The sequence below is a fragment of the Blennius ocellaris genome (genome assembly GCF_963422515.1).
Source record: "Blennius ocellaris genome assembly, chromosome: 6".
NCBI lineage: Eukaryota > Metazoa > Chordata > Actinopteri > Blenniiformes > Blenniidae > Blennius > Blennius ocellaris.
The window spans coordinates 13,748,173-13,775,844 of NC_137655.1; the positions used below are offsets into that span (position 1 = coordinate 13,748,173).

Here is a 27,672-nt window from a genome sequence, read left to right on the forward strand (position 1 = left end):
GTGAATTATAAGACACAATTAAACAATAATCTGCAAATAATGATTTATGCCACACACAATTTTGTTTTTACACATTTAGCCTGCCAATATCATTAAATCAGTTTCCAGCAGAGGGACAGAGAATACCTCTCTTGTCTTGGTTGTATAAACAAAGATTTTAATTGCTGTTTTTCCATTTACGGCTTACTATTGCAGCTGCTGTGTGTTTCTGCCACAAACCAGAAATACTGCAGTACTTTAGCCATTGAAAATTTTCAATCATTACAGTGCTTTGGACATTTTTTTTTGGGGGGGGGGGTGTTGGTTTTAGAGTTTCCATTAAATAATATTACTTTTTAATCTCATTAAGACCTGTGCAACTTCAAATGAATGCTATTGCAGAAGGCATTTCCATGATATTTGGGCTTTTGATCAGAATTTCAGCCCAGCACGACCATGACACATCAGAAAAAGAAAAGAGAAAAAAAAGGGTGTAGAGTTAAATGTTGTTATATGATATCGCCAGCCTTTGTTGAAGCAGAGGTTAGCCAACGGTGATGTGTGCTTGTAGTCATGAGCCAGGAGAATGCCATCGGCTGTTCTGCTGCTATTACATGTTTATAGGTAATGACGTGATCACACACACACACACACACACACACACACACACACACACACACACACACACACACACACACACACACACACACACACACACACACACACACACACACACACACACACACACACACACACACACACACACACACACACACACACACACACACACACACACACACACACACACACAGGACCAGGACTCTGACTGCTGAAAATGTTTGAATAATAGTAGCTACGATTAATGACTACCTCTGTTCTTTTTTCTCTGGTGCCTTAGGAGGAAGACGCAAACATGTCGGAAAGGCGAGGTCAAAAGAAGTCCATCTTTCTGTCCTCATTATTAGTAAGTTTTTCTTTTTAGCCTCATACATAGTTCTTTCAGTTTATTTCATTTCATTATTTCCTTTTTTATGCCTCCCTTCTCATGCCATCCCACTTCATAACATCCAATGCACTCTCCTCTTTCATCTTTTTCATTTGCCATCTCCTTTTGGTCATTTTCTTTATATTTTATTATGACCTCTAAGGTTTTTAAGCAGAACTTTTATCTCTTTAGTTCCCGTTAGCCCAGCAGTGTGAATTGCAGAAACGGTCGACTCAACACTTGGCACCATATCATGCAGACTCTTTGGTTTTATGCGTCAGAAATGTGCAAAATTCTTCCGCACTTGTACCAATTAGTTACCCTTGGGGTTTTTATGGAGAGGAGACGTCATTGTAATCTTCAGATTCTCCGTTTTCTTTTTTTTCTTTTTAACCTAATGTTAAAACCCACTGACAACATTCTCAAAAGAAACCAATGGGGACGGCTTCCATTCACAGTGCTTAGATACAGTTTTTAAACAACTTCGGGTTTAGTATCTTGCCCGAGGCCTCCTTGATACTTTTACAAGACAGACGGAGCATCATGCTGACATGTAAACAATTAAAAAATTTACAGTGGATGTGTTAAGCAAATCTTTAGCTTCAAGTGGAGTGTCACTGCTTCCCACAATTAAAGAAATACCTGTTAAATGTAACCAACAAGATACCAGCAGGTTTTACAGAATCTATTTATGAATTTTACTCATGAAGTTTAGTTTAACAGTTGTATGTCTTCTGTTGGTCTGGAAAAGCTTTCTACTATTTCTCATATATATATATAAAAAATAAAAAAAAACTGCCTCAAACTATAGGGATGATAAAAAGGGGGACATTTGGGAAGATGTGGTGCCAGGGGGTCCTAAATATATGATAAAGAAAATCCAGAATATCTCAAATGAGATCACAAGACCATGAGAGTTCCTCAAAAGAGTTTCACTATCTAATTAACTAGAATTGCCATTTTCAAAAGATTTGAGTATTTGATGACCACTTAATAAAAAAAAACCCCAAAAAACATTTACTTACATTTTGACTCTTGGAAACCAATAATTGAATCCAACCAGGTTCATTGGTATCCACATAATTCATTAAGGGTTGATTCCTGGTCAAATGGTCACAATCGAATTGACTTCGAGGCTGAACATGGAAAAAACACACATATGTTCAAAGGAATGGCTGTGGAGTCTTGAGTGTTTGCTATTTGTTACTGTGATCATTATTTTGTAATTATTCCGTTTCAGAAACCTTGTTGTGTTTGCCTAAAGTGCCGGGCCTCATTACGCCCGCTGTCTGTCTTTTGCTCACCATGCAAGGAAAATAATCTCCCAAACCAGACTTCAATGTTGATTCAACTGTCATTTACTGCCAGAACACAAGAGCAGGAAACAGGGCCTAAACACAGTAAAAATGTTTAACTTTGATGAAAAAAATAATAATACACATTTAACTAATGACAGTAAGTCCAATGTAAATACTGATATTTTAACACGAGAAGCATTCTAATTTCAAAATCTAGCATATGACTCTGACTGGACCTCAGCTGAAAAGGGAATTCAAATGCTTATATAGCTGTCAGTCAGTATAGGAATCTAGTTTTAAATGACTTATAATTACTCCCATGTTGATGTTTCTATGTCTTATGGGGCATTCCATTGACTTATATTGACTTCCCCGCAGACTCTAAACTCAGCGGTAACTACGACTTGCCTGACCGAACCATAACCTCAACCCAAAACAACTCCTCACCTAGAATTGGTACTAGTACACAACAACAAAGCCACACACGCGTACGGAGTACATGTATACATTTATTCAAACAGAGCAGCGCCTTGAGTCTGAGAGACAGGAAGAAGTTATGAAAACAATGGAGAGAAGATGGTGAGATTTAGTCATGCACTCGTTTACTTTCCCTCCACCGTTTTCTGGACAGCAGATGATTTTTAAAAGCCAGTTTGTTTGGAAAAGGACAGCGTGTGCCTGGTAGAGCTCCGAATGCCAGCTGCTACTTATTACAGTGGGCCACAATGACACAATGCTGCATCACATCGTACACAGACACACTCGCTCACACACAGACAATCACGTTTACATCTCTTCACAGGACAATTTCTCTGACTTGCATTCATTTCCAGAAAACGCTCTTTGACCAAAGCCACAACTTGTCTAAACCTAATCCTTCTCCTAACATTAAATTTATTGCTGAGCTTAGCCTTAAACCAGAAAGAAGCCCTCGACCGCGTAAACAGATTGCCCCCCTGACAGGAGTAATACAAGCACACATACTTCCAATCGCATGCCGAGAGAATTGCTCCTATTGCGCAAACCCTCATAACACACACACACACACACACACACACACACACACACACACACACACACACACACACACACACACACACACACACACACACACACACACACACACACACACACACACACACACACACATGCACGCACACACACACGTCTTCTTCAGCTTCTCACTGACCCGATGTGTTTCTTAAACCTTAACCATCACAACTCGTCAAACCTAACCAGTCCCCCAACCCACACTAACTTAATCATGACCTCCGCCCTAAATACATGGAGCAATTTGTTTGACACAGAACTTTGTCTCCGTAAGTCCTTAAAATGTTTGTATTCTTTGTGGCTGTTGGTAATTAAAAACATGAAAACGATTTTTCGTTAGTCCTTTTCACTTGATAAATCAATTATCGGCTCACTTCAGTCTGTCTTATCTATCTGCCTTTCAAATACTCAAACGGTTATTCACACATTTACAAAGAAGAAGTAATTTGTTGAAACATGATTGATAAAGTCTTTATTCACGGCTCAATGTAAACAGAATTTTGATTTGTTTGATCTGATATTATGTGGCCTTTCAAGGGGAAAAACATTGGGAGCAATCTTTGCTTTCACAAACATTTCTATTCACATTTTATTTGATTAAAAAAAATGCTGGTGGTAATTAAGTATCGGCCCTGCAATGAAAGTCATTTTGAATTGTGAAATTGTTTAACTGCATCTTGGCAAAAAGCAACTAATTTAGAAAAAACATGTTTAATTAAACTTATATAATGCAACACAATATTGGCACGACTTTGTTCTGAAGGTCTACAAAAGTTAGAAATACTGTTAAAAATACAACTAAAAAAAGCATATAGGTACATGAAGACGTGTCGTGTTTTGCAGCCATTATATTGATATTGATTGCATTTTATTGTCTGACCAAAATGTCATATTTTCCACAATTTTCAATGCATGTCAAGTCACTTGTTTCCTACTGACTTTGCATCTGAACAAAAATTACCGCCGAAAAGCCTTTGAGCAACGTGTTTAATCCATCATTCCAGCATCGTCAGATGAAGCTTGTCAGCTGCAGAAAGCAGAAACTTCTACTTCAACGAGTCGGTCAGCTGTGCTCTGAAGGTGTAATTGCATTAGTGTGAATGTGTCATCTTCGTGCTCGCGAGTTATCAGTGTTGTTTCGCTTTTATCTGACCTGCTCCGCCTTCTCCACCTGCCCGTCTCTCCGCCCCTCCAGGTGTGCTGCATGATCGCCAGTGCAGAATATTCCAGCTGCGGCGAGTACGAGTTCTTCAACCAGACCAGCAACAGCTGCCAGGCCTGTCCGCAGTGCCAGCCGGGCACGGAGCCGCACATGGTGCGAGAGCACGGATTAAGTATTCCCTCTATAGACTGAAATGACTTTTGCACAGTTGTTGCTATGACCTTTGAAAACTGATGACTTGTGTGGAAGGCATGTCGTTGTCAACCCATGTTTTCGGTTTTGTTTAAGGCCACCCACAAAACACAGAGCGCATAGATCGGATTCTTGAACGGTGCCTAAATTCAAATGAGCAATTTCTTCATGGCTTATTGCTCCCCTCGAGTCCGATGTGAAGGCAGGAATTACGGTGAATGACTTTCAGTAGTCACGTAGTGATTTAGCCTGTCTGCTCACATCCAACATAAACAGAGGGCAGGTAAATGCTTCAGTGGGCACCCTGGGGGGGGGATACACCCTCCTATCGGAGACAGCTGCACTCAGAGTAAAACAGGGTAAATTACAGTCACTGTAATTGATTCGATCCTGAAAACTTTGACGTGTCTTTCTGTAGTCGTGCTGATTGCGGTGCAGTTGAATGCAGAGATGAGTGGTGTAGGAATGAGCGCTCACAGCGAGGCAGTCCCTGTTTTCAGTCCACGCTTAGTGTTTTTTTTTTTTTTTAACCCATAATTTAGGACAAAAGGTTTGATAGAAAAATATGAACTCATGTCCTCTTCGCCCAATGTCACTTTTTGCAGCCTCATGTTTATATTTATGGGATTCTTCTGACAGTGAAATATGTGACATCTTTTTTTTGTCCACCTCAAACAAAAAAAAAAAAACAAGAGCAGAGGCAGAGACAAAGACACATTGTGCCTAATATGATGAATCCACAAACCACCAAATATTTCCGTTTCCTACAATTCCCTGCAGTAATTCAACATGAATATTGCTTCCTCAAAACACAATTTAAATCAGAATAGGACCTGTTGGGACAAAGTCTAGTCCTTTGGGAGGCAAAATGAGCAACATCTGGGCAAACCAGGTGTAGAAATCAATTGTTAAAAAAAGAACACAAGGGAAAGCAAGACACAAGACTGACAATTTAGACCATTTTAAAATGTACGTCACTGTTACAAGATGTGTTGGGGATAATGTGTTATATAGTAAGTTACTAATGAAATCTTATTACTTTTGGCAAAACCTCCCTAATGTATTACTTCTGTGAAATGAATAACATGGTTACATTCGTGGTAATTTCCATAAGCTCTCTACTTGTTACTCTTGTTGTAGATGAAAACGTTTGAAGAGCTGCTGTGACACTCAAGAAGCAAGCATTGTTGTTATTGTCCATCTACTCGCGCCTGTGCAGAAGAATTATTTACTGCCGTGGGGTGTATGTGCACAAGCAGCATTTCAAAAAAGTTTCATTTTCCACTGTTTCCACATCGACGGGAGTCGGTGCGTTTTCAAAAAGTTCCCTTTTCAGTGACTCTGAGCACGACTGTCGTGTAAACGGCCACCCAAAATGCAAACGGGACCTCAGTCTTTCAAGACGGTCATTATGCAAAGTTCAACATGATTAAACTGCTTTTCCCTTGTGGGTTCTCTTATAAATACTTGATCTTAGTAGCTTCTGACTGATTGACCCAAACTGACCAAAGTAATGTGCATGCACCATCACCTGACTTCAAACTAAATGATTTAACTTCAGCTGAACATATTCCATGAATCAGTCATCAGTTCATGTGCCTAATGTGGTTCGACTGGGAAGCCCTTCAGTGGGGAGTTTGCATGTTCTCCCAAAGACATACACGTTTCTCTCCTGAGGATCGGTTCCTCTCTCTCCATCCTTAAATCCTGCCGTCTTTCATCACAGTGTGCCATCATCCATGCAAAGCTCACAAATGTTCCCACAGTGTTTGTTTTTTGTTTTTTTTTCCCCCCACTTGGACCTATTTTCTTCCTTCCTGGCTTTTGTTTCATTAAGCCATGATGCAATTCCAGCCAGCGTCTCCAACAATGTGCTGATTTGAACTTGTAAAATCAAATGATCGAGCTACTCTCCCTGGCAGAGATGATAATGAGAAGCTCAGTGTGATAAGCACAGGGCTCCGCCATAAAGAGTAATTTAGCCATTTGTGAGCAATAGAAACACAAGGCAAAAAAAAATAAATAAATGAGATTAATCAGTGAGTACGAGTTCCCTTTGCACTTTATCCTGCCTGTCTGATCCTTTTGGTGCCAAGGCCTATAATTCAACACTTTTTCTAAATCCTCACGCTTCTCCTGCTTGTGTATGTGTGTGTGTACTTTGGCATGCTTTAAAGAAGGAATAACCACAGGGTTCCTCTTCAACAACAGAGACTTCAGAAGATGTATTCCCACACATGCAGCCTCACACAGACGCTGTACAGCATACCGCACAGTGACAAAATATGCAGTAATCCCTTTAATGTGCCGCTTGTGTCCAGATTCCCATGCTGTTTTTGCGTAAATGTAAACACCGAGCGCAGATTTACATTTACCATTTCCTTTCTTCTACTGAGTGATGAAAGTGCTGCCGCGGTGAGGAAACGTTCGAAAATTGGGTATTGAAGTCTCTCGTCAGCCCGCATGATGCGTTGAAGCTGCACAGTATTAGAATTATGTTCCCCTGTGACCCGGCGGTTTGTGATGCCGAGTGTACCGCAGCTTCCCTGGTTTGGCGCTGCAGCGGGACCGATTACATGTCATCACTCTCTCCCTGACTTCCTGCAGTATTGTCATTTCCCTTGACTGTCTACTATTGAAATAAAGGCAAAAAATACTAGTAAAAGTCTCAGTATCCTCTCCATGCATCTTGGGAAAGACTCACAGAGGTGATAGAATTGCTTTGAAAAGTACGACTCCCTGTTAAATAGCTTTAAGCCGAAGCAGAGTCACAGCAATCCTACGTATAAAAGATCCAAAGCGAGCTTTAACCCAAAGCGACAAGCTCCTGCCAATACCTCGCTGCAGCTGTATATCAAACAATCACGCTGAGACTTGTGGACGTCAAACAGAAGGGGGGGAAAAAAAAAATTCAATTTATCAAGAGCTGGTCTTCTGTAGCCCAAAGCACAGGGGCACCGTCTTGTTTTAATAGACAGATGAAAGTGAAAGGGAAATGAGAGATGAAAGACTGAGCAAAAACAGGAGAGAGTATCGTTCTGGATGTGTGTGTTTGTGTGTGTGTGTGTGTGTGTGGCCTGTTTCACTTCCCCACTGAGAGGAATTACCATGTGGACGTGGGAGGAGATCGATGCTTGGAAACAGAATGACGAGTTGGTCATCTTAACCACGGCCAAGCATGGAAAGATGTGCACATACGCATACATGCACGCCGTCACACAGCATGTTTGGGACCAATCAGATTCTCTTTTATCATTTAAAAAGAGGAATGTCAGATTTGTTAAAGACAAGGATCAAAACAGATTTGTGTTTGGGAAGCGTGTTTGGTTTGGTGTTCAATTTTTTAATCCATGGGTGTTTGATGTCTCCCCCTGTTAGTCCTGTAGCGGACAAGGCTGTTCCCAGCGTTTTCCCCACTGTTAGCTGGAGGTATTGTAACTTCAGCGTCTAATTCTAATGCTCAAGACTGGAAGGCCCTGTTACCATTGCAGGTGAAAGTAATACGCATGCAACTTTCTTTTCTTTTCTTTTTTTTTTTTACCATATGTGATCCATATCTGAATGTTTTTTTTAAGAGTCTGAACAACTCAAATCAGAGCCAGGCCATGATTCATATGTGGTACCAAATCAGATGCATATCCAGTGTTTTCTGACGTTCTGACGAGTCTGAACAGTCCTGCCACATTTGCCACAGGCGTCACAATTCTGTAATAGGACTACGAAAGACACTGGCAGCCACATTTAAAACATAACGTGAACAACCACGCGAAGAAACAAAAGGATCTCAGCAGAATTAAGCAGTAAGACTTGCAGTGTGAATCCTGTATGGGCTGGACTGAGGAGAGTATAGAGTATTGGAGTCAAATAAAATAAACAGAATTCTCTCAGGAGAAAGTTTTTGGGGATTGAGAAATGGGAGGTTCTGTCTTCGGAGTAATGTGTCTGTTAATATAACCATTAACAGTGCAATCGAAAGTGGATACATCGGAAGCGTCAGTAACTCTTGAATAAAAAATACAAAATTGCACATCCCTGTGGGAAGCTGGTTTTAGCTCATGGGCAGCATCAGTAACACCCCTGGTATAGACCATGAGGAAATCTATCTTATTTTTACCAACGTGACAATGCTGGTGGCTGGAGCCCAACCCTGAGCATGAAATATGAAATGTATTATTAAAAAATGCAATTTGTGTGTGTGTTGTTTTGCAGACCTGTGGCTATGGTGTGAAGGATGAAGACTTTGCCTGCGTGCCTTGTCCACAAGGAAAATACTCCAAGGGGAAGTACGAGATCTGCAGACGTCACAAAGACTGTGATGCTCTGTACAAAGCCACGGTGCGAGTCGCAGGAACTCCAGACAGCGACGCAGAGTGCGGACCCTGCCTACCTGGGTAAAACCAACCCCACCAAAACGTACACAATACATGCACAATTCAGAGCCCATTTGCAATAATGCAGCTTTGAAAAGTCAGCCCGCCGCACAAAACAAGTACTGTTTGTCTCCGTCCTTGTCAAACTAGAAAACATGCGAGAAAAACTGAATGCAAATAATATTTCTGACTTAAATTGAAATGGCCGGTGGTGCAGTGGAAGGTCACAAGTTTTGTGGCAGTAAAAAAATTACAAAAAATAAAAATGTTTACATGTTGTCAGATTTTTGGCCACCGCAGAAATGGTAAAAGGTTAAACATGTAATTTTGGAGAGTTCCTAGATGGAGCACTTCAATCTGATCAAAGCAGATTCATGAGACATGTTTATTCATTTCAGCCCAAGTCACATTTTCCAAACACAACAGGACATGATATCGCAGATTTTCTGCTCACTTAGCGTTCACGTGTGACTAGAGGCCCGGTCTCACACTGCCGTCAGTGATGACGGCATTCAATACATTCCATCTGCTCTGACACACACACTGCGACGTGATTACACACTGATTGGATATTCTACCCACGCAAAGATGTGCTGTATAGTATGTTTACATTTCAAATCTGACTCGCACATGGTGACTGACGCATCTGCTCTCTGTAATGTGCCGTAATTTACCATTTGAATGGGCTGGCCTTACAGTTCAATCATTTAGTGCACGCGCACGCAAACACACACACACACACACACACAGTGTTGGCACATGGCAGCTGTCTGTGCAGCCTCCGTCACATAAAAATATTAACTCAATTTAAATCAGTTAAGTGTTTCCAGGTCCTCCTCTCCTCTCCTCTCCTCCCTCTTTCTTCCTCTATTGTCTTTTGCATAATAAATCAAGCTTCCCCCTCTTGCTTTACTGAAAAAATTGATTCACTGTGTCAATGTAAAACAGTTCATTTGTGATTTTTTTTTTTTTTTTCACCGCTGAATCATATTTCACCTGATATTTTTCATTAAGTGTGGGCAGCATGGCAATATATAATACCGTAGTGTTGACACGTTTGGCCATAAAAATAAAAATAAATGTAATCATGATTTAGGAGGTGCATTCGAGAGCTCGTCGACTTCTTCAGAGAGATTAATGTTGAGAGCTCCTCCACTTGTCATCAGGTGTTTCTGTTTTCTTGCCTCAAATCTCCTTTCAGAGGATGTTTTTGCTTTTGAATAATATTATTTTTACAGGAGGGAGTATGCAAACAGTGGCTTTGGTCTTGTCTGCACTGTATGTGCTGTACTCTGTATGTGCGTAGGTTTTTGTGCGCTGCAGCAGACGGAGTCCATGCAAGTTCCGTGTTGAACATAACATGCCTGAACAGTTGCTTTAGAGTTCAGTGATAGCCCATATCTCAACTCAGTTCATTCGAATCTAACTTATACTTAAACAATGTGTACGGTAGCGACACATGCTGTTGATATAAATTATTTCTTCTCATTTCACAGTAGGGTTCATGATAAATCATTAATGTCCTGCTTACAAAATGAGAATTTCTGTGAGTACAACTCTGGAGTAGTCATGACACTCTCCAGTCTATGAAGAAATCAGACCTGCAGGCCATTATCTTTGTGTGGATTTAGTCAGATATTCTACTGCTGCCCTCGAGCCTAAATCATTAAATACCGCCATCAGTCTTTCACAGATTTACCCTCTTGTTACCTCCTACTCTCCTTAATCCTGGTCGACACTTTATAACTCAGGGCGATACCTGTACCTCGCTGTGTTTAGTGCCTTTAAGGCATCAATTACGGACATTTCTTCACAGAGTCAAACTTTTCACCTCAGCCACATTCCCAATACCTGTGCACTGTGTGGGTAGTGTGTCTCGAAGGTGGACCCCACACACCTACCACTTCTGTCTATTGTGTTTGTGCGAAGGTTGATCGTTCCATGAATCTGCCTGTGCGGTAAAAGTCCCATACTAATCCTGTGAGCCATTTGTTCTGAAATCTAAAAAGACACTGGTTTTCAATCGTGTACAATTTGTTTTTTTTCAGGTATTACATGCTGGAAAACCGACCCAGAAACCTCTATGGGATGGTCTGCCACTCCTGTCAGAATGCACCGCGTAACACTAAAGAATGTAAGACCTTCACTGTTTTTTTGCCCCCTTTTTTAAATTTCTTTTCCCTACTTTCGATTTTCCCACAGCAAGATTTGCAATTAAACATGACTCTTTACAGCTTTTTTTTTTCGTTCAAACACAAAACTGGTTTCCACTGGATAGAAGCTAACAATCACTACTGTTTTCTCTGAAAGCAAATATGATACAACCTGTTGTTTAAAAGCAGATGTACACTTCAAGCAAAAAGCCTGGATTTAATTTAATCTAACATTTGGAAGTTAGCTTCTCTGTTTCAATGATTTTTACAATGTGGGCCGGACTCTCAGAAAGCTTCAGAGAGGGTAAAACAGCAGGAATAATGTGGGGGTCAGGGAGACGCCTTTTCCCAGGATAGAGAGAAATAGATCGAGATAGATCCAATGATTATCTCATCAAAATACTAAATGATTTAATGTGCAAAACAGTAGGTGGGGAACAGCAATGTGGTTGACACTCTGTGCGGGGAGGGCACATGATCTCACTCTTTGAACACCCCGGCTCGAGACCCTTTGGTTCCGCTCCACAGTAGGTGGGCTTCAAAGGTGCTTAAGGTAGACGTGGGAACTCTCTTCCCTCTCTCTCTTGGATCACTGCTCCTCTGGCTTCACGGGACTCATCAGTAATGTTCCTGCCTCACTAATTATCCTGCATACCTATACCTGTCAGTGTGTGTGTGAACATGGCGCCGGCTGGTGCAACCATTCATAAAGGTTTATTTACATTTGCACCTCAAAAGCTGTCAAGGCGCCTTTCCCCTCTGCTGTTTTGAATATTATCACAAATTATAATTTGGCGTAAATATAGCAACCATATGACAGCACCAAAGTAAGTTGGACGGTGTGCCAAATTTCTATTTACTAAATTGTGTCTCTTGATGACAAAAACTCATCAGTTTTTAGTTCACTGCAATGATTTTAATGGAGGGTTATTATGTTTTAAAAAAATTTTCATGCAACAATAAAATGCAAGATGTATTGAAGTGTCATCCTGTTTGTACAGGCAGAAGTAATTAAATGTAGTTTGAATTCACAACGTGATAGGAACCTAAACTCTTGACGCTATTCTATTTTTAGATATTAAGGCAAACACTGTAATATAAAGAAGTGAAATCAGGGGAAATAATTGTCTCGTCTCATGGATCTATAATTTAAAAAAAAAGGCACCTTTTGAATATAATTAAAGATCCCAGAAACATATTTTATTGTCGCTGTGTTGTATGTAATGAATGTGAAAGTAGCCCAGGAATAATTTGAAAATGTGTTTCTTCTCATCTGTATGTCTCCTTATTTGTTTAAAAACTATTCAACTATTTTAAGGCCATCTTGAAAAAAACTGTAATTGTTATTGTTTTGCACATATTATTATAGCATCTTTAACAGTCTGTGGAAACATCATGAATTTTGAATAATTGTTAATAAATAATGTTTCTTCTCATGTCATCTTCGCTTCTGTTTAAAACAAAACCTTTTTAATCAAACCATTCAAAAGCAGGCCCTTTAACAATAACATGCCCCCCATAGTAACTTAGAAAAAAGTAGCAAAAAAGAGGGAGTTGTATTCGCTGTAGGTGAAGGCAGGCTGATGCTTGTCATGTAATCTGTAAATTACTCCTGACTCCCACTTCGCTGTGTGTGTGCGTGTGTGATAATTAAAACTTCTGCGGGTATGAGAAAGAAAGATGATTAGCAAGTGTGTGCTTGTGCTGATGCTACTCTCTGGCAAGCTACTGATAAGAATCTTTCCACCATCGACATTTGATTTCTATTAACTTCTGGTGCCCATTTCCAAGTAGGAACAAATAGACCTGAAGCACTTCAAAAAAAAAAAAAGATGACATTTTCAGTATCAACAGAGATCCTGAGCTGATATCACTATTCCATGAGATAAGTTAACCTTCTCTTCATCCCTCCTTACAGAGGGATCATGACACTCACTTCAAACTTGAAGGCTTTGACTTTCTTTCTTTCTTTTTGTCTTTTTTAATATACCTCCACTGCTCTGAAATTCTGCTCCTCTCGGGTCTGCTTGGGCCTGAAAGCCTAGCTTGCCCTGCAGAAGTATAATTTCCAGGTTGCGTTTTGCCCATGAGACGTGATTAAGAGAATAAACCACAAGACGTTAATCAAAATTCCGGTTCAGGCTCTTATGGTGATTTGGAGAGTGTAAACACGTACTCAGAGTTAATGTCTGCAGCTACGGCGAGCTGGGATGTGTGTGTGTGTGTGTGTGTGTGTGTGTGTGTGTGTGTGTGTGTGTGTGTGTGTGTGTGTGTGTGTGCGTGATGACAAGAGGCTTCAAGATCCTGGGAAGCAGCAGGGCACCTGCCAAAGAGCTCTGTAGTATATCAGCTCTGTTAAATGAAAGGCTGATTAAAAGAGTTGATTTATGAGCTGCCGGGAGTTTATAGCTCCATTAGGAGAGGAAAAACAGTCGATGAAAAAAAAAAAGCAAAAAGGCAGACAGGGAGAGGGGAAATCAGAGAAATGCTGCCGTTGGTCTGATGTCTGACAGAGAGGGTTTACCTCCTGGTAGTGGTGCGGGGGATTTGCTTTTCTGAAATGGTACTTCAGTGTGTCAGGTAAAGAAAACACCAGTCGATAAAATACAAGGCAAAAGTTGCGCTCATGCAGCTGGATACTGGGAGAGATTCCAGTTTATAGCCGGCACGTGATATGGAAGCATGGCTGCCTCCTGCAGTGCTGCTTTCTTACAGTGAAGAGACAGACAAGCTCATCGCCACATTAAATAAGCAAGAGGAGGGATGAAATAAAGCTCAGGAGGCCCAATAAAGTTTCATACAACAATTATGTACATTTGTTGAATAGCTATTCGATTCTGAATATTCTTTTGACTATGAGCAAAACTAAGACATAAATATGTTTTTTTGTATGCACAGCAAAGCCAGAAGTACCTAGATTGATCACATTCTGATGTCCCCCCCCCCCCCCCCCCCCATAGGCAAATAGAATTTGTCCGCTTCCCAGTTGCTCATGATAGCACCATACCGTGTCAGACGCAGTAAATTATGGGATTGGAAGACTGCAAAAGTAACAGATGATCAAACACTGCAGCTCCCCCATCCAATAACAAAAACTGCAACACTTCATCATTTATACATGTAAATGATGATACAATATTTGTGCAACTTGCAAAGGAAGAGCTTGTCATTTTGTGCAACACTTTCATCAGCGTTTAGAGGAGAGACCGATAGGCAGGAGGGGTCAGAACATCAAATGCAATGTGCTAAAACAAAGAACAAGTCATGCAGGTTCCATGTTATATCACACATATGCTGTATTTACTGATGTGTTTACTGTGGCAGGGGAAGATCTGACAGAGACTAATAGTAAATAGTATTAGTGGCATAGTAGAGTTACTTCAGTGAAATGTTACGACTTCAAACTAGTGTGATGTAAAGCTATTTTGGAGGGGGAAAAAAGTAGATTAAAGAAATTTGAACCCTGCCAGTAAGTACGGTTTAGTTCTGCTCCCAAAAAAGCCAAAATGCATTATTTTCTTATTTTTGAAAGTAAATTCTGATGCAATGTTTGTGCAGCTTTTGAAAGGAATAGTTTAAGATCCGTCCAACTGATTTGTCAGGATTCATAAGAGAACAATAATACCACCGTCATATCCGGACATGTGTGATGTCCACAAAAATTGCAAGAGCCACCCATAAAACACCTCCAAAGCACATCAGTTTAAATCCTGTGTTTGACTGTAACATGTTCTTTTGATTTGTTCTTTGGACAGCACCAGGCTCGCTGTTTCCTCCTGTTTATTAAATATTATAATTGGCTGCTGGTAGCGGCACCATATTTGCTGTAAAGACGTTTCCTGGCAAAGACACAAATAATCACATTTCCTGCGAATGTCAAGTTGTTTATTTCCCAACCCATCGAAGGTTTCAATCAATGTGTTGGCTGGGTCGAAAGCATAAAAACGGTTACCTTAAGTGCACCAGATAGTAACTACAATGTGCAGTATACTCAATAGTAACTAAGCAGGGTAAAACTTATTTTACCAACACAATCACGGACTGAAATGTGTGCATGTGTGTGTTTTACAGGCACGCAAAGCAGCAAACCAAAAGGAAAACCTCTGATTGACCCTGGAAGCACAACTGTTTTCCCCCATTTAAATAAAGGTACATTCAAGCACACACACTCAGAAACATAATGAGTCTTTCCATTCATTACCATCCATTGTCTATGTTTTTTTTTTTTGTCTTTCTCAACATACTACTATTGACAATACTTCCTATAATTGCCTGTGTATTTCAGATTCCCCAGGACAAAGTCACCTCGCCACAGCTCTCATTATTGCCATGTCAACCATTTTCATCATGGCCATTGCCATTGTTCTCATCATCATGTTTTACATCCTGAAGGCCAAACCCAGCAGCCAGGGTGAGACATGTAAACAAACACACACACACAGTCTCATCTCTGAAGTTGGCAATGGCATTTTAAGACATACTTTGTCTCTGTGTGGCTGTCTGCAGCGTGTTGTTCCGGACAAGTTGTGAAAGCAGTGGAGGCACAAACCAACAAACAGGAAGACAAGAAAGATGTCCCTGGTGAGGCACAAACACACCAAATAATTTAGGGCACAGTTTTTACTGTCTGCACAGTTTTGTGTTTTTCCCCCCACTGTCATAAAAGGGAGACTCCAATAGTAAAAGCAATTAACTTGTTTACTTCCACACACTGTCCAGATTCCAGACCTTTTCCACTCCCATAGTGATGTTTATATAAAACGCAACTAATGTTGTTATTCACATTTTGGGCCACATCGTTATGTACAGGCAAAGTTTTGATTCACTTGCTTGTTTTTGTTCGGGTTCCTGAAATCCAGAGAGAAGCTTTGCTCCAGGTTTCCGAAAACAATATGCAAAAACACTGAAATTCAATATAAATGTGTTATAACTTGGAGGCAGTGTTTCGGCTGCAGTGTCGGTGCAGCACAAAGGGACACTAATTTGGCTCAAGTCTGACAGAAAAAGAGGGAATCAATAAATCAATAAAGTTATAAATTAAGGATGAGGTCAACAATGTTTGGGGCACAGATGAAATTCCAGTTTCTACATAACCACTGCAGTGAATGGTTTTATTGAGCTCATGCAGATTACACACAAAAAAACTTCCTCAGTGTTTTTTCTTTCTCATGTTCTCATTGTTTTCATATCTGCAAAAAAAAATAAACAGCTACTAACTGATCATTACCACATTTCCATAAACTTTGCCCGTATATTGCAGTTTCAAACTCTACTATTGCTGTTTAGACTGGTGCTTAAGTCAAATCAAACTCAAACAATACACTGGAATAGCACAAAGGGATATAATTATAGTAACACGACAAACTGTTTTCCATCATCAGATTTAACCACTTTAAAAACAAATCCAAAACATCCCTCAATGACACAATAAGTTCAAGAATACGCTGAGACATGAACTGATACCAACCAGTAATTATTTTGATAATTATGTTAATAATTGCTGGTTGCGTACGATCTCTAAATACTGCAAAGTCCTGACACAATGGGGTACCTGTATGACTTCCTTCTTTGTCCGGACAAACACTTTAAATCACTTGGGGTTTCTTTCCACTCAGAAGTATATTTTATTTTGTTTTCATACTTTTAACCGGACACGACAGTCTTTGGACAGTCCCACATGCATGTGCATAGTGTCATGCAAATGAAGCATGTTTGTTTGTGCATTTCATGTGTGTGTGTGTGTGTGTGTGTGGGTTGGGGGGCATGATAGACATACTGTGTGATGAGTTTATCATGGTGGAATGTGAAGCTTCCAAAGTAAAAGCCATACATTGCTTTAGGCGCCATTTCTCCTGACAATGATGCTCTGTTCAATTTCACTCCCAGACTGACTGACTAACCACTTACATGTGGTGTGAAGGAGAAAACACACACACACACACACACACACACACACACACACACACACACACACACACACACACACACACACACACACACACACACACACACACACACACACACACACACACACACACACACACACACACACACAGCGCCCATGACTGCAGACTGAATGTTGCCTAAAAATATAATAGCTTGAAAAAAAGTGGTTAGCGTGTTATTAAAAATAAATCTGCATTGTTAGTTAATGGTGGGTTGTGATAAGTGCATGAAATGTGTGTGTGTGTGTGTACTTTGGATGACTTGGTGTGTAAATGTAGGAGAGGAGCCCATTGCTTGGAGCTCTACCGGAGCTCGCTGTCACTCATGTAGACACTGACTTAATAAGGCTATGAGTTGAAAGACACAGGCTCTTAACCTCACACATGCACACACACACATACGTGGGGCATTTGTTCCACTTAGGTATTCACTCATTTTGCTGTCTTTCCCGATCAGTATCCATGATGTAAGTGTAATTGAACACAATCCTCACAGTAATCATTTCATACATTGTTCCAGTGGCAGTTCCTGTGTTTGAAAAACCTTTCATAGCCCGAGGCATTTGTCCTCCTTTGAGTATTGTAACTCGTGCCAACATCTAATAAAAATTGTCAATGCTACATATGGTCTTGGTCTTCGACAAGACGTTGTAGAGCGCAAAATGGTTTCTGAGTATACGTCTTGAAACTGAGTCATCCTTCCAACCATGTCCACACATCCTCAGGGAGAACATGCAAACTGCACACAGAAACACCCCAATCCCTGAATGGACCAGGGATCTTCTCACTGCAACACCAAAGAGCACTAAACATATTATGTTTAAACGTATTAAAAAAAAAAAAGTTAAAATATGATTTTATAAAGATCTTCGTTCGTGGATTATGCTCACCAAAATCATGCAGGTACTTCACCAATGACTCAGTTTATATCTTAAGATCCAGTTTTTCTTAGAAAATAAATTCAACAATTCAATGTACACGTGTCTACGTTGTTGGTAAGCAGTTGCAGTGAACTACTGTTTTCTGTGTGTGCCTGGTGTTTTGTAAGAGAAAAACATTTCCTGTAACCCGATTTGTCTTTTCTTTTAAATTGTCCAGATAATGTGGTGATCTACACAGAGAAAGATGAGTTCGACAAACTGAAAGCTGTTCCTCAAAAGACAGTCAAAAGGTGAGCGAAACCTCTTACTTGGTCTACTGCAGACTGCATTTATGGTTTTGGACAAAGAGAATCAGATGAAACCATTGGTGAAAAAATTACGAGCTTAAGTGTCCTTCGTAGTGGAAAACTGAATACCAGCATACAACCACAAAGAAAACAAAGCAACATTTCTAAAGTAATGCTCTCCCACATGAACAACTGAAATAAAGGGTAGCTGAAGGTGCTAATTGAGGCCAGGGAAAAACAAAAGTATCAATTAACATTGGAATGGGTTATTGTATATTTTGTGCATTTCTTTCCAGGTGAATCATTGGTGCATTACAAGTCAATGATAATTCCTTATCACATCTCGCAGCTAAAGGTGGTTTGGGGAGTTCCTAAAGCTCAAACAAGAACCAAAACTGATTAAACATTTTTTTATAGTGTCAACAAGTTTTTTTTTCTTTTTACACATTTTTTTTTTAAAGAACTACTTGTGCTAAACCTATGAGTAATACTGCATACACTCACATAAGAGCACCACTGGTATAAGCTTGTTATGGTTTTTTTTCCCCATTTTTTTTTGTGATAGCCATTATGTGGGTTTTGTTCAGGAGGAAAGGTGGGTTTGGATAAGAGCGGGGTTTAGCGCCAACGAGCCCTGACGTCTAGTAACGGACAGAGGGGGTACTTGTTACAGTGGATAGGGGGTATTTATTCCAGGCCTCACCTAAAACCACCACCAGATGAGAGCATGCCCTGGCAGACAACAAAAGAATGACAGTTTTCTCACCCTCTTCACTCTAAGTCTCTGGTGGTGCGAGGACAATGCCGCTTTATAAGTAATCGCTAATGTGCAAAGGGACATGCGCAAAACATGGAAGTTGCAGAGTCCTGCACACTGAGTAACTGTTGAAGCACTGTGCTCAAATGTTGCAGGATGTAAGCATGCACAGATTGTTATGATATATTAAAGTAGAAAGAATAGGAGAATAGATGGGATGCATACACACACACACACCTCAGATTCCAGTAGTGTTCATGGTCGTCATGGTGGGCCTGTGCATGCATATTAAAATCCCTAAAAGACAGTCATAGAAGTTTGCACAGACACACACGCCTCAGCATTAATGGCAGTAAATAGTGTGGTACAGCAGCATGCCAAAAGATGTGCTAACTCACTGCGTCAGCTGCCAGGGTGGGTGTTGGATGTCTGGGAAACAATGCCATTGTGTGTGTGTGTGTGTGTGTGTGTGTGTGTGTGTGTGTGTGTGTGTGTGTGTGTGTGTGTGTGTGTGTGTGTGTGTGTGTGTGTGTGTGTGTGTGTGTGTGTGTGTGTGTGTGTGTGTGTGTGTGTGTGTGTGTGTGTTTGGGATAAGACTGTGGGACAATGAAACAATGGCATTTTGTGAGCATCTCTGTCAACAAGGTGCTTTTGCGAGAAAATCCAGGGCAGGCAGGGTGAGGGAGAGACCCGGTAATAAAATGATATTACACAGTATCATATTGTAAAACGTGGGGGCTATTTCAGTCAATCACAGGAACTGCTTAGAAAACACCAGCAGCCGTGGAAACAAAACAGCATTCTTCTCCAGTTCATTTTCATTTGTGTTAAGTTTGCAGAGACACATGTGACTGTGTGTATTAGCTGTCTCCAGTATGGTAGACACTGCAGAATGATTTGGATTACCACAACAAGAGAGTGCTAAGCATGGATATGTCTGGGTGTAAATCAGCAGTGTGTGAAGTAAATAAAACAAAAAAAAAAAGATCAATTATACCGTGTTTAACGACTCCGCTGCGTCTGTAAATGTATTTGCAGTGAAAATGATGCGTCGTCAGAAAACGAGCAACTGTTGGGCCGCAGTATGGACAGCGACGAGGAACCAGCACCAGACAAGCAGGGATCAGCCGAAACCACCAGCATCAACCCCAACCTGTGCCTCGTCAACCTGGGCAACAAGCCCGACCTCTGTCTGCTCTCTCTGGGTCTCTTGGACCGCGGCCGTCCGTGCGGCAGCACACCCACCGTCGCCGGCGGCCAGACCAACAACATCTCGAGTCCCAACCACATCAGCAATGTCAATCACATCGCAAGCAGCAACCACATCAGCAGCATGAACGCGATCAACAACAATAATAAGACCCCAGGGGTAGGGAGATGGAGCCTTTTAAGACCAACTGCAGTGAAGATATGATCATGAACCGAATCTCATTTGGGCATCATCTGGAAGTCTCTTAATGATGTTTTCCTCTCACGCAGATGCTACAGAGTCGGAGGAAAAATATCCTAGATCTGTATGCCAGAGCCTGCAATGTAACGGAGGGTAAGTCTGTCACACAAAAAGGATTGTGTACTTCTGCTCAGGATTTGTCACTTTTGTTCTGGAAACACTGTTTTAACTGTAATGTGTTAAAGTGAGATATCATGTTGATTTAAGAAGGAAAAAAACACTCGCAAAAAAGACCTTAAATCCGTTACATCTGCTAAATCCACTTTATTACACTCTGCATTCTTTTTTTTAAAAGAACACAAAAATGAAGACTACTAAAGATGCAGAAAACTGGACAACTGTATCCAGCATTTGAATATGTATTGACAGGACACTGATCCAGGAAATGCAGCAAGGGAGATCAGACAAATATCATCTTCAGCTGTGTCGATTTTCTGGACATAAGGTTTCGATATAGATAAAAATGTTATATTCTTTAACTTTTCCAGGCCTGAGCCCGACAGAGCTTCCCTTCGACTGCTTGGAGAAGGCCAGCCGCATGTTGAGCTCCTCCTACAGCAGCGAGGCAGCCGTGGTGAAGACATGGAGGCATCTGGCCGAGAGTTTCGGGCTCAAGCGCGACGAGATCGGCGGCATGAGTGACGGCCTGCAGCTCTTCGAGCGGGTGAGCACGGCAGGCTACAGCATCCCCGACCTGCTGACTCGCCTCGTGCAGATCGAGAGACTCGACGCCGTGGAGTCGCTCTGTGCAGACGTGCTCGGCAGCGGCGAAGTGGCGTCAGTGGGTGGACGACAAGGCATCGGCAGTTTTCACAGCCAGTTGGCGTGCCCGTCGCCGTGCCCATCTCCCTCCCAACGCTGCGCCAGCGTCTGATTATGTGGTGGAGCAGAGACTTGAGAGACTCGAGAGCCTTAAAGTATTAGGAAGGACTCGTACTGCTCCGACAAAGAGGACCGCACAGTGCACAACGTTACCCCATCACATGAAGAATGTCAGTGGACTTTAAATCCACTCGCCTCTGTACCTATAATGGACTTTGTTTCAAAAGACCTTCAAGCTCAAGTGCCTTCAGGCTCTGTTACTCTGTTTAAGAGTCGCAGACATTAGAGGGGGGAAAAAAAAATGTCAAAGAGCTCGGATTTGGATTTTCCTGCTTATTTGCTGTTTTTTTTTTTTTTTCTCTGCAGAAATTTGCTAATATTCATTAGTTTGTTCTATTATTTTTTGTTTGTTTGTTTTGTTTTAAACTCAAGGCAATATTACCGGACAAATAGCCAGATAGATTTGTGCTGGACACAAATGAATCATTCAAGAATCTGCTCAACTGAAAAGGTGGTTGGTGCAAGGAACTCATTTTCTTTTTCTTTTTCTATCAGATGGGACCTCTTCAGTACAACTGGTAGAATATAGGTGTATTTCAAAAAGTAAAATTTTTTCTGACCATTGAATTCAAATGGTAAAACAATTCACTTTTATTTGTTTTAGATATATTATACTTGAATTTACTGTTTCAAAGCCTATTTTGTTTTATTCATTTCACCTTTAGCTATTTTAAATAAAAATAGAACATGTTGCAAATATATTTCTTAAAAAAATTATTTAACAGAGCAACATGGTTACAATTACAATTTTAGAAATGAATTTACATTTCTATATGGATTGCAACTAGTATACAGTATAAAGCAACGTCACACATTTGTAATTTGTAATTCATGTCTCTAGCCTTCGCAATATAAGCACAACTAGCAGTGCAAATTGAAAACACAAACAAAATAAGGCCTTGTGCCGTATTTTGTTGTGTTGATTTGTTGAAATTACAACCATAAGATAGAAAGCTAATCACAATTGCACAGCTGCTTCCTCTTCAAAAAGTGTTTTAGTTTAAGTTTTAAATTATTTGAATCAGACATTTGACACTCCGTGAAGACTGCTATTCCAAATGTATACAGTCGATATAAGAGAACTTTACATCTAGACTCTTCACGTCATGTTAAGTGGAACCAAAGGCCACGCAGACACTGATTGTGATCATACAAACCTTCAACATTTACAGCATGAATGAAATGATCAAATCTTTCCGTTTCTGAAGAACGCTGTGCGATCATCACACAGGAAAGATGGCAGACACTTGGAGACCAGTCATTAAAAGCTGGAAATGCTAAAACAACATTGGACTCGGCTGACAACTGTTAATCTTTGGTCGATTGCAGAATTCCGTCCTTCTTTGGCAGATGAGTAATTTCACCACAAAATACACAACAAAGAACAAAAGATCATCATTATTTTTTTTAATATTCAGGGATTTTTGTTTTTTTTGTTTTTTAAAGAATAATCACTCTTGGGCTGACCATACAATGTTGTTTACTTCAAAACACCAACTCAGATTCATTCATTGATAAACGTAAGTGTGGTGAGTGTGGAATGACTGATTACAAGCAGATGTGGCGTACGGAAAAGTTCAACGAACCACCTCGCTAAAGCAGAAAAACCTCAAAACACATGGGTCCATTTTAAGCGGTGTGTTGAACATTTGAGCATTAATCCCATACAGTGGTCGAATGCTACATGTGCTGCTCGAGCTCTGCCTCAGCACACGTGTCCGCAATCTATTTACTACAACTTTCGCACACAGTTCAACACACTCGCAGCTACTTCCTCGTCAGTGACCCAGCCTATGACCCACCGCATATTTGCGCCCCTTCCCCCTTACAGCCCAATATTGCGGTGCACAGCTGCCGCCAGCCCTAATTATTTGGCGTGTGGCTCCCCGTGCCCCTAATAGGCTGAAGTGTTGTGGTTTACAGAGCGGGTGCAAAGTGCCTGTGATTTCCAGCACCCAATTAAGCATTTAGGGCCACTGGAAGCCCGGTGGAAAAGCCGTAAAAACCCTGCATTAAAAAGAGTGATGCCAGGACAGAGGAATGAGTAACTGCCCCCCCCGGGGGTCACGGCACTGTGATCGGTGCCGCTCGTCGCGGAGTCGGCACTGCAGTCATCCTGTAAGGTCTGATCGCATTCAGCTTTCGCGGTTGGCTCAGTCATGCTCAGATGGGATTCAAGCTCCCTTCTACCCTATGGGACCAATATGGGAAATGGGAACAATATGCAGTTGGTTCTGGGAAGCAGTTCGGTCAGCATAAACAGTTCGGTCAGGTTAAACTTGACGAGGAGCACAGCGTTAATGCCCATCTTCACTTCATCAACAGTGAAGATGTTCACAGTTAAAATGCTGTGGGTCCACTCTCCTGTTTTCGGCTGTGGTTTCTTAACTCGGAACAAGCAGAGCAAAGACTCACTTTGATGTGATTTATTAGGAACAGGGCTGATCGTTACCCAGTGACTAATGTTACGTCTCAGGACGGAGCGCCACACGAGTGTTTCTACTCTTCATATTTCACATTGCACTCTGAGGCTGGGCTCCAGTACTTGAAATGAATTATTGTGCATGTTTATCAAGTGTGTATCCATACGTATAGTTGTCTCAGATCTAAAGCTCAGTTTGAACACATGCTCCTTCTTTAGAGCAGCCTGGTCATCATCAAATACATTCCAATTTAAAGCAGATCATTTTTGTCCTTTTTTAAAAAATGTCTTTTATTTTTGTAAACAAAAATGTTATGTTCATGAAATGAACTGAACTGAACTGGAGCCTGTTTTCTGACATGCCGATTATTTTCTGACATATTTTACTGATAATACACAGAAGCCCGGCGCAAATTACTTACCTCAGTAGCACATACAGTATAGCAAAACACGTAGACTCTTCACAGAACCAGAGTGTAACTGTATATATAACTTATTATTGTACATAAAGCATACCTTAATAAAGATGTATGGCAGAAATTGTATGGTATTTGTATTCTTTTTCTTTATTTTTTACAGTATGTGTTTGATGATTCCAGATAAAAGAATATTCTATAAGAGGTATTACTTTGACACAGATCAGGTGCTGGAGCCAATAATGCAAACTGGACATCATCACAAAAACGTGGTAAGATTGTAAATTCTAACATGCTTGTTTTGCAGTTATTTGGTAGGCTCCACTGAGAAACCCACACAAGGCATCTAACCCAGATGCATGTTTGTGAACTTTCGGGTTACATACTGACAAGGCCGGTTAATGACTTGGAGGCTCCAAATGGAAAATCTCTAATAGCAACCGTTTCCAGTTCATTCAAACATTTAATTATAGGTCATTAAACATGACATATTAATTAGATAGTTACTTAAATAAAAGATCATTTCCGTGGAAAAAGACTGTAGGACATAATTAGAAAACCATAATTTCATTTAGGTCTCATATACACTTTCATCACTTACGCTGACTTGCTGCTGCAAGTCAAGAGGCCAGGACGCGTCGTTCAAGTAAAAGGAGTTCTTTTCATCACTGCTTTAATTATATTGAGGAATTTGTATCGCCGCACTATTTTTGGAACTATTTATTGTAATGAAAGGTGGAGAATGCCATGCTTTTGGGAACAGTAACTTGACCTAAACTAGACATACAATGGATTTGCATGTCGTATAAATAGTAAAATATGGAACCAGAACTTCAACGTCATCCTGGATAAAAGAAATCTGCTCTTTCTCCGGTCTGTTCTGGTTGCGAGCTCTGTATTTAGATGTAAGTGCAACAATACAATAGGACAAACGATGGCGTGTGCAACACTGGCATAGAGTTCATTTAGAAAAAGCCTGTCGAGTGAGGAAAACATATCGATGCTTGTGAGGCATTGGGGCAGCAAGGAGATCTTTCTCATGAAAATGTCGGAATTGCGACCTTGAGGTAACACAAGGCACCACACACAGTAGGTGCATAAATGCTGGCTTCCTTTTTTTTCCTTTTGCATCCTAAGCACTTGGCATGACTCGCGTTTATGTGCGGTGGAAGAAGCTTTAAGGGCTTCTCCGGGGCAAGGAGTGCCAACCGAGAAACTAATTAAACCTTAAACGGGGAGCAGCACCTTCATCCAAACACTGCGTCAACAGGCACACACTCATCCCCGTCAGTCACCTGCAGAAACATCAAACAGCAGACTGCGTCACCTCAATAAGGTGCGATTCAGTGGCTTGCTTGGATCAGAACTTGTGTCTGATGAATGCAGGTGCTGACATTTTAATGTGGTTTTCTTCATCGCTAATTGTCAAGGAGAAACCATGATTTAAAAAAAAAAAGGAAACAAGTTGCACATAAACTTTACATTATTTTGTGTTTAGAACAAACAAAAATTACAAACTAAGTTCTTATATTGAACCATAATGCTTGCAGGCTTTATCTACAGACATATTGGATATAAGTAATTAAAGCATTTCAAGTATCGAGTGTCAACCCTCAACAATGTATTTCTACACAAATTAAAAATAAAGCACTACGACCTTTCCTCAACGTGCAAGTCCTCCAGGTTTGATCTTTCTGTGTCAATGTGCATGTGTCTTCTCTGGATAAGCCAGTTTCCTCCCACAGTTCAAAACGCATGCATTTCGGGTTATTTGACGTCTCTAAATATGCCAACAGTTATGGGTTTGGTGGTGTATTTGTTTGCGTTTGCCCCATACTGGAGTACCCTGTACAGGGTGAGCAAAGGTTGGATAAAGCCGTGTGGAAGAGGAACTGATCACATTGATATTGAAACATTTATTTTTGTCCAGTCTACAAACTCTCAGTCCTTCAGGAAAACGTGTTTTTAGAGGGAGCAAAATGTTCAATTTATCAGTACTAGTCCTCTGTCTAATTGACAAGCTTGCAGGTACAATAATAAGAGAGAAGCAGATTATGAAATACAAGCTCCAAGTGTAACTACGCAGGGCTGGTATTCTTCAGAGATTATGAAGAGCTGGAAAACAAACTTGACTAAGGGCACATAACTAACACAAAGCGCAATATGCAGGAAGCAGAAAACCTCGGCGCTGGAGAGCGGCAAGATCCCAGCCCGTCTGTAACCTCTGACAGCTGGTTCCACTCAACTCCATCACACAATTGCTCATTTACAGTCAGGTATATTACCAGAACCTCCATGTGCTTTTTGCATTACTCAAGCAGCATATATATATATATATATATATATATGCATACTGTGGCTGATGGAAAAAAATATACATTCGGTGGTCTGCCACATCAAATTGCTTATTGACTTCACTTTATGGTTTTGCCGAATTGGAACTGCTGATGGTTCCCACTGGCAGCCTCCTCCCATCCACCAAATAACATTTTAATAGGGTTTACCAGCCAGACCGGAGCAGGGCCACTTTTTAAGGTAATTTTCAGAGTTTTTTTTTGGTCTGCCCAATCATAAATCACGAGTGTGTAAAGCTGTGTGTGTGTGATGCTGTGCAGGGTACACTGCCACATATGTCAGCCTTGTAGAAAACACGGAGCAGATGCCAAACTTAAAGCAGAGCATACCAGATATGTCGGAGGTCAGGAGAGTGAACACATCCGTGCTCGACAGTCCCTGGGGTAGACACACAATTAGTAAAGCCTCAGCAAAGCAATATTTCACCAACTATTTTACTGTCAAACACTCGTCCGCCTGTAGACTGTAGACATCTGCAAAAGAGCGAGAAGTCTCCTTTACCTAGAGTCTGTGTCAACTACTATGACGTATAATGCTGAATAGGTAGAAGGGTTAATTAAAAACCCTGCAGTTACGTCTTTGCTCCAACAACATTTCTGTGCTGCTTTAGTGCTCTCCTGAATCCTTGTAAATTCAGACAGGGTTATGTTCGCGATATATTAAACGGCACCTCAAAGCAAAATCTATGAAAAAATATGTACAAACATTCCATCACAAAGCTCCCTGCCAGAAGGTACAGTATATCTGTACTTACTGTTGGTTGGTTGGTCAGTTTGTTAACAGGATGACTTGTCGATGGATTTTGATCAAAACTGTTCGTCGAACAGATAATGGGACAAGGAATTAGAAATGTAACTTTTGAAAAGAACCAGATCGTATTCTAAACCAGGAGGAGGTAGGGAGTTTTCTGTGAGCCTTCTTGTAGAGTTTTACATTTACTACAGAGGGTGGTCATTAAAAAAAAATTATCAATACCATCAGTGGTAGGCGACACAAGAATAGATGCTATAAAGCATTAATAAGTCCATCATTTGATCATACTTGTGATTTTTGTCTTTGAATGAACTCAATCATAGTCAAAGATTTCT

The 27,672-nt window shown here is 40.8% G+C and overlaps 1 protein-coding gene across 1 annotated transcript in view; it reads left to right on the forward strand.

Annotated features, from left to right (window-relative positions):
- Positions 1-22,338, forward strand: part of edar (ectodysplasin A receptor) — a 33,908-nt gene extending 11,570 nt beyond the window's left edge. Inside the window, exons 2-12 of the mRNA XM_080498759.1 lie at positions 878-943; positions 4,508-4,627; positions 8,876-9,057; positions 11,085-11,170; positions 15,261-15,338; positions 15,475-15,600; positions 15,696-15,770; positions 18,233-18,305; positions 20,098-20,428; positions 20,539-20,602; positions 20,998-22,338. Of these exons, the coding sequence (XP_080354885.1) occupies positions 893-943; positions 4,508-4,627; positions 8,876-9,057; positions 11,085-11,170; positions 15,261-15,338; positions 15,475-15,600; positions 15,696-15,770; positions 18,233-18,305; positions 20,098-20,428; positions 20,539-20,602; positions 20,998-21,383 (1,572 nt within the window). The 5' untranslated portion in view covers positions 878-892 and the 3' untranslated portion in view covers positions 21,384-22,338. The remainder of the gene's footprint in view (positions 1-877; positions 944-4,507; positions 4,628-8,875; positions 9,058-11,084; positions 11,171-15,260; positions 15,339-15,474; positions 15,601-15,695; positions 15,771-18,232; positions 18,306-20,097; positions 20,429-20,538; positions 20,603-20,997) is intronic.
- Positions 22,339-27,672: the final 5,334 nt, after the last annotated feature.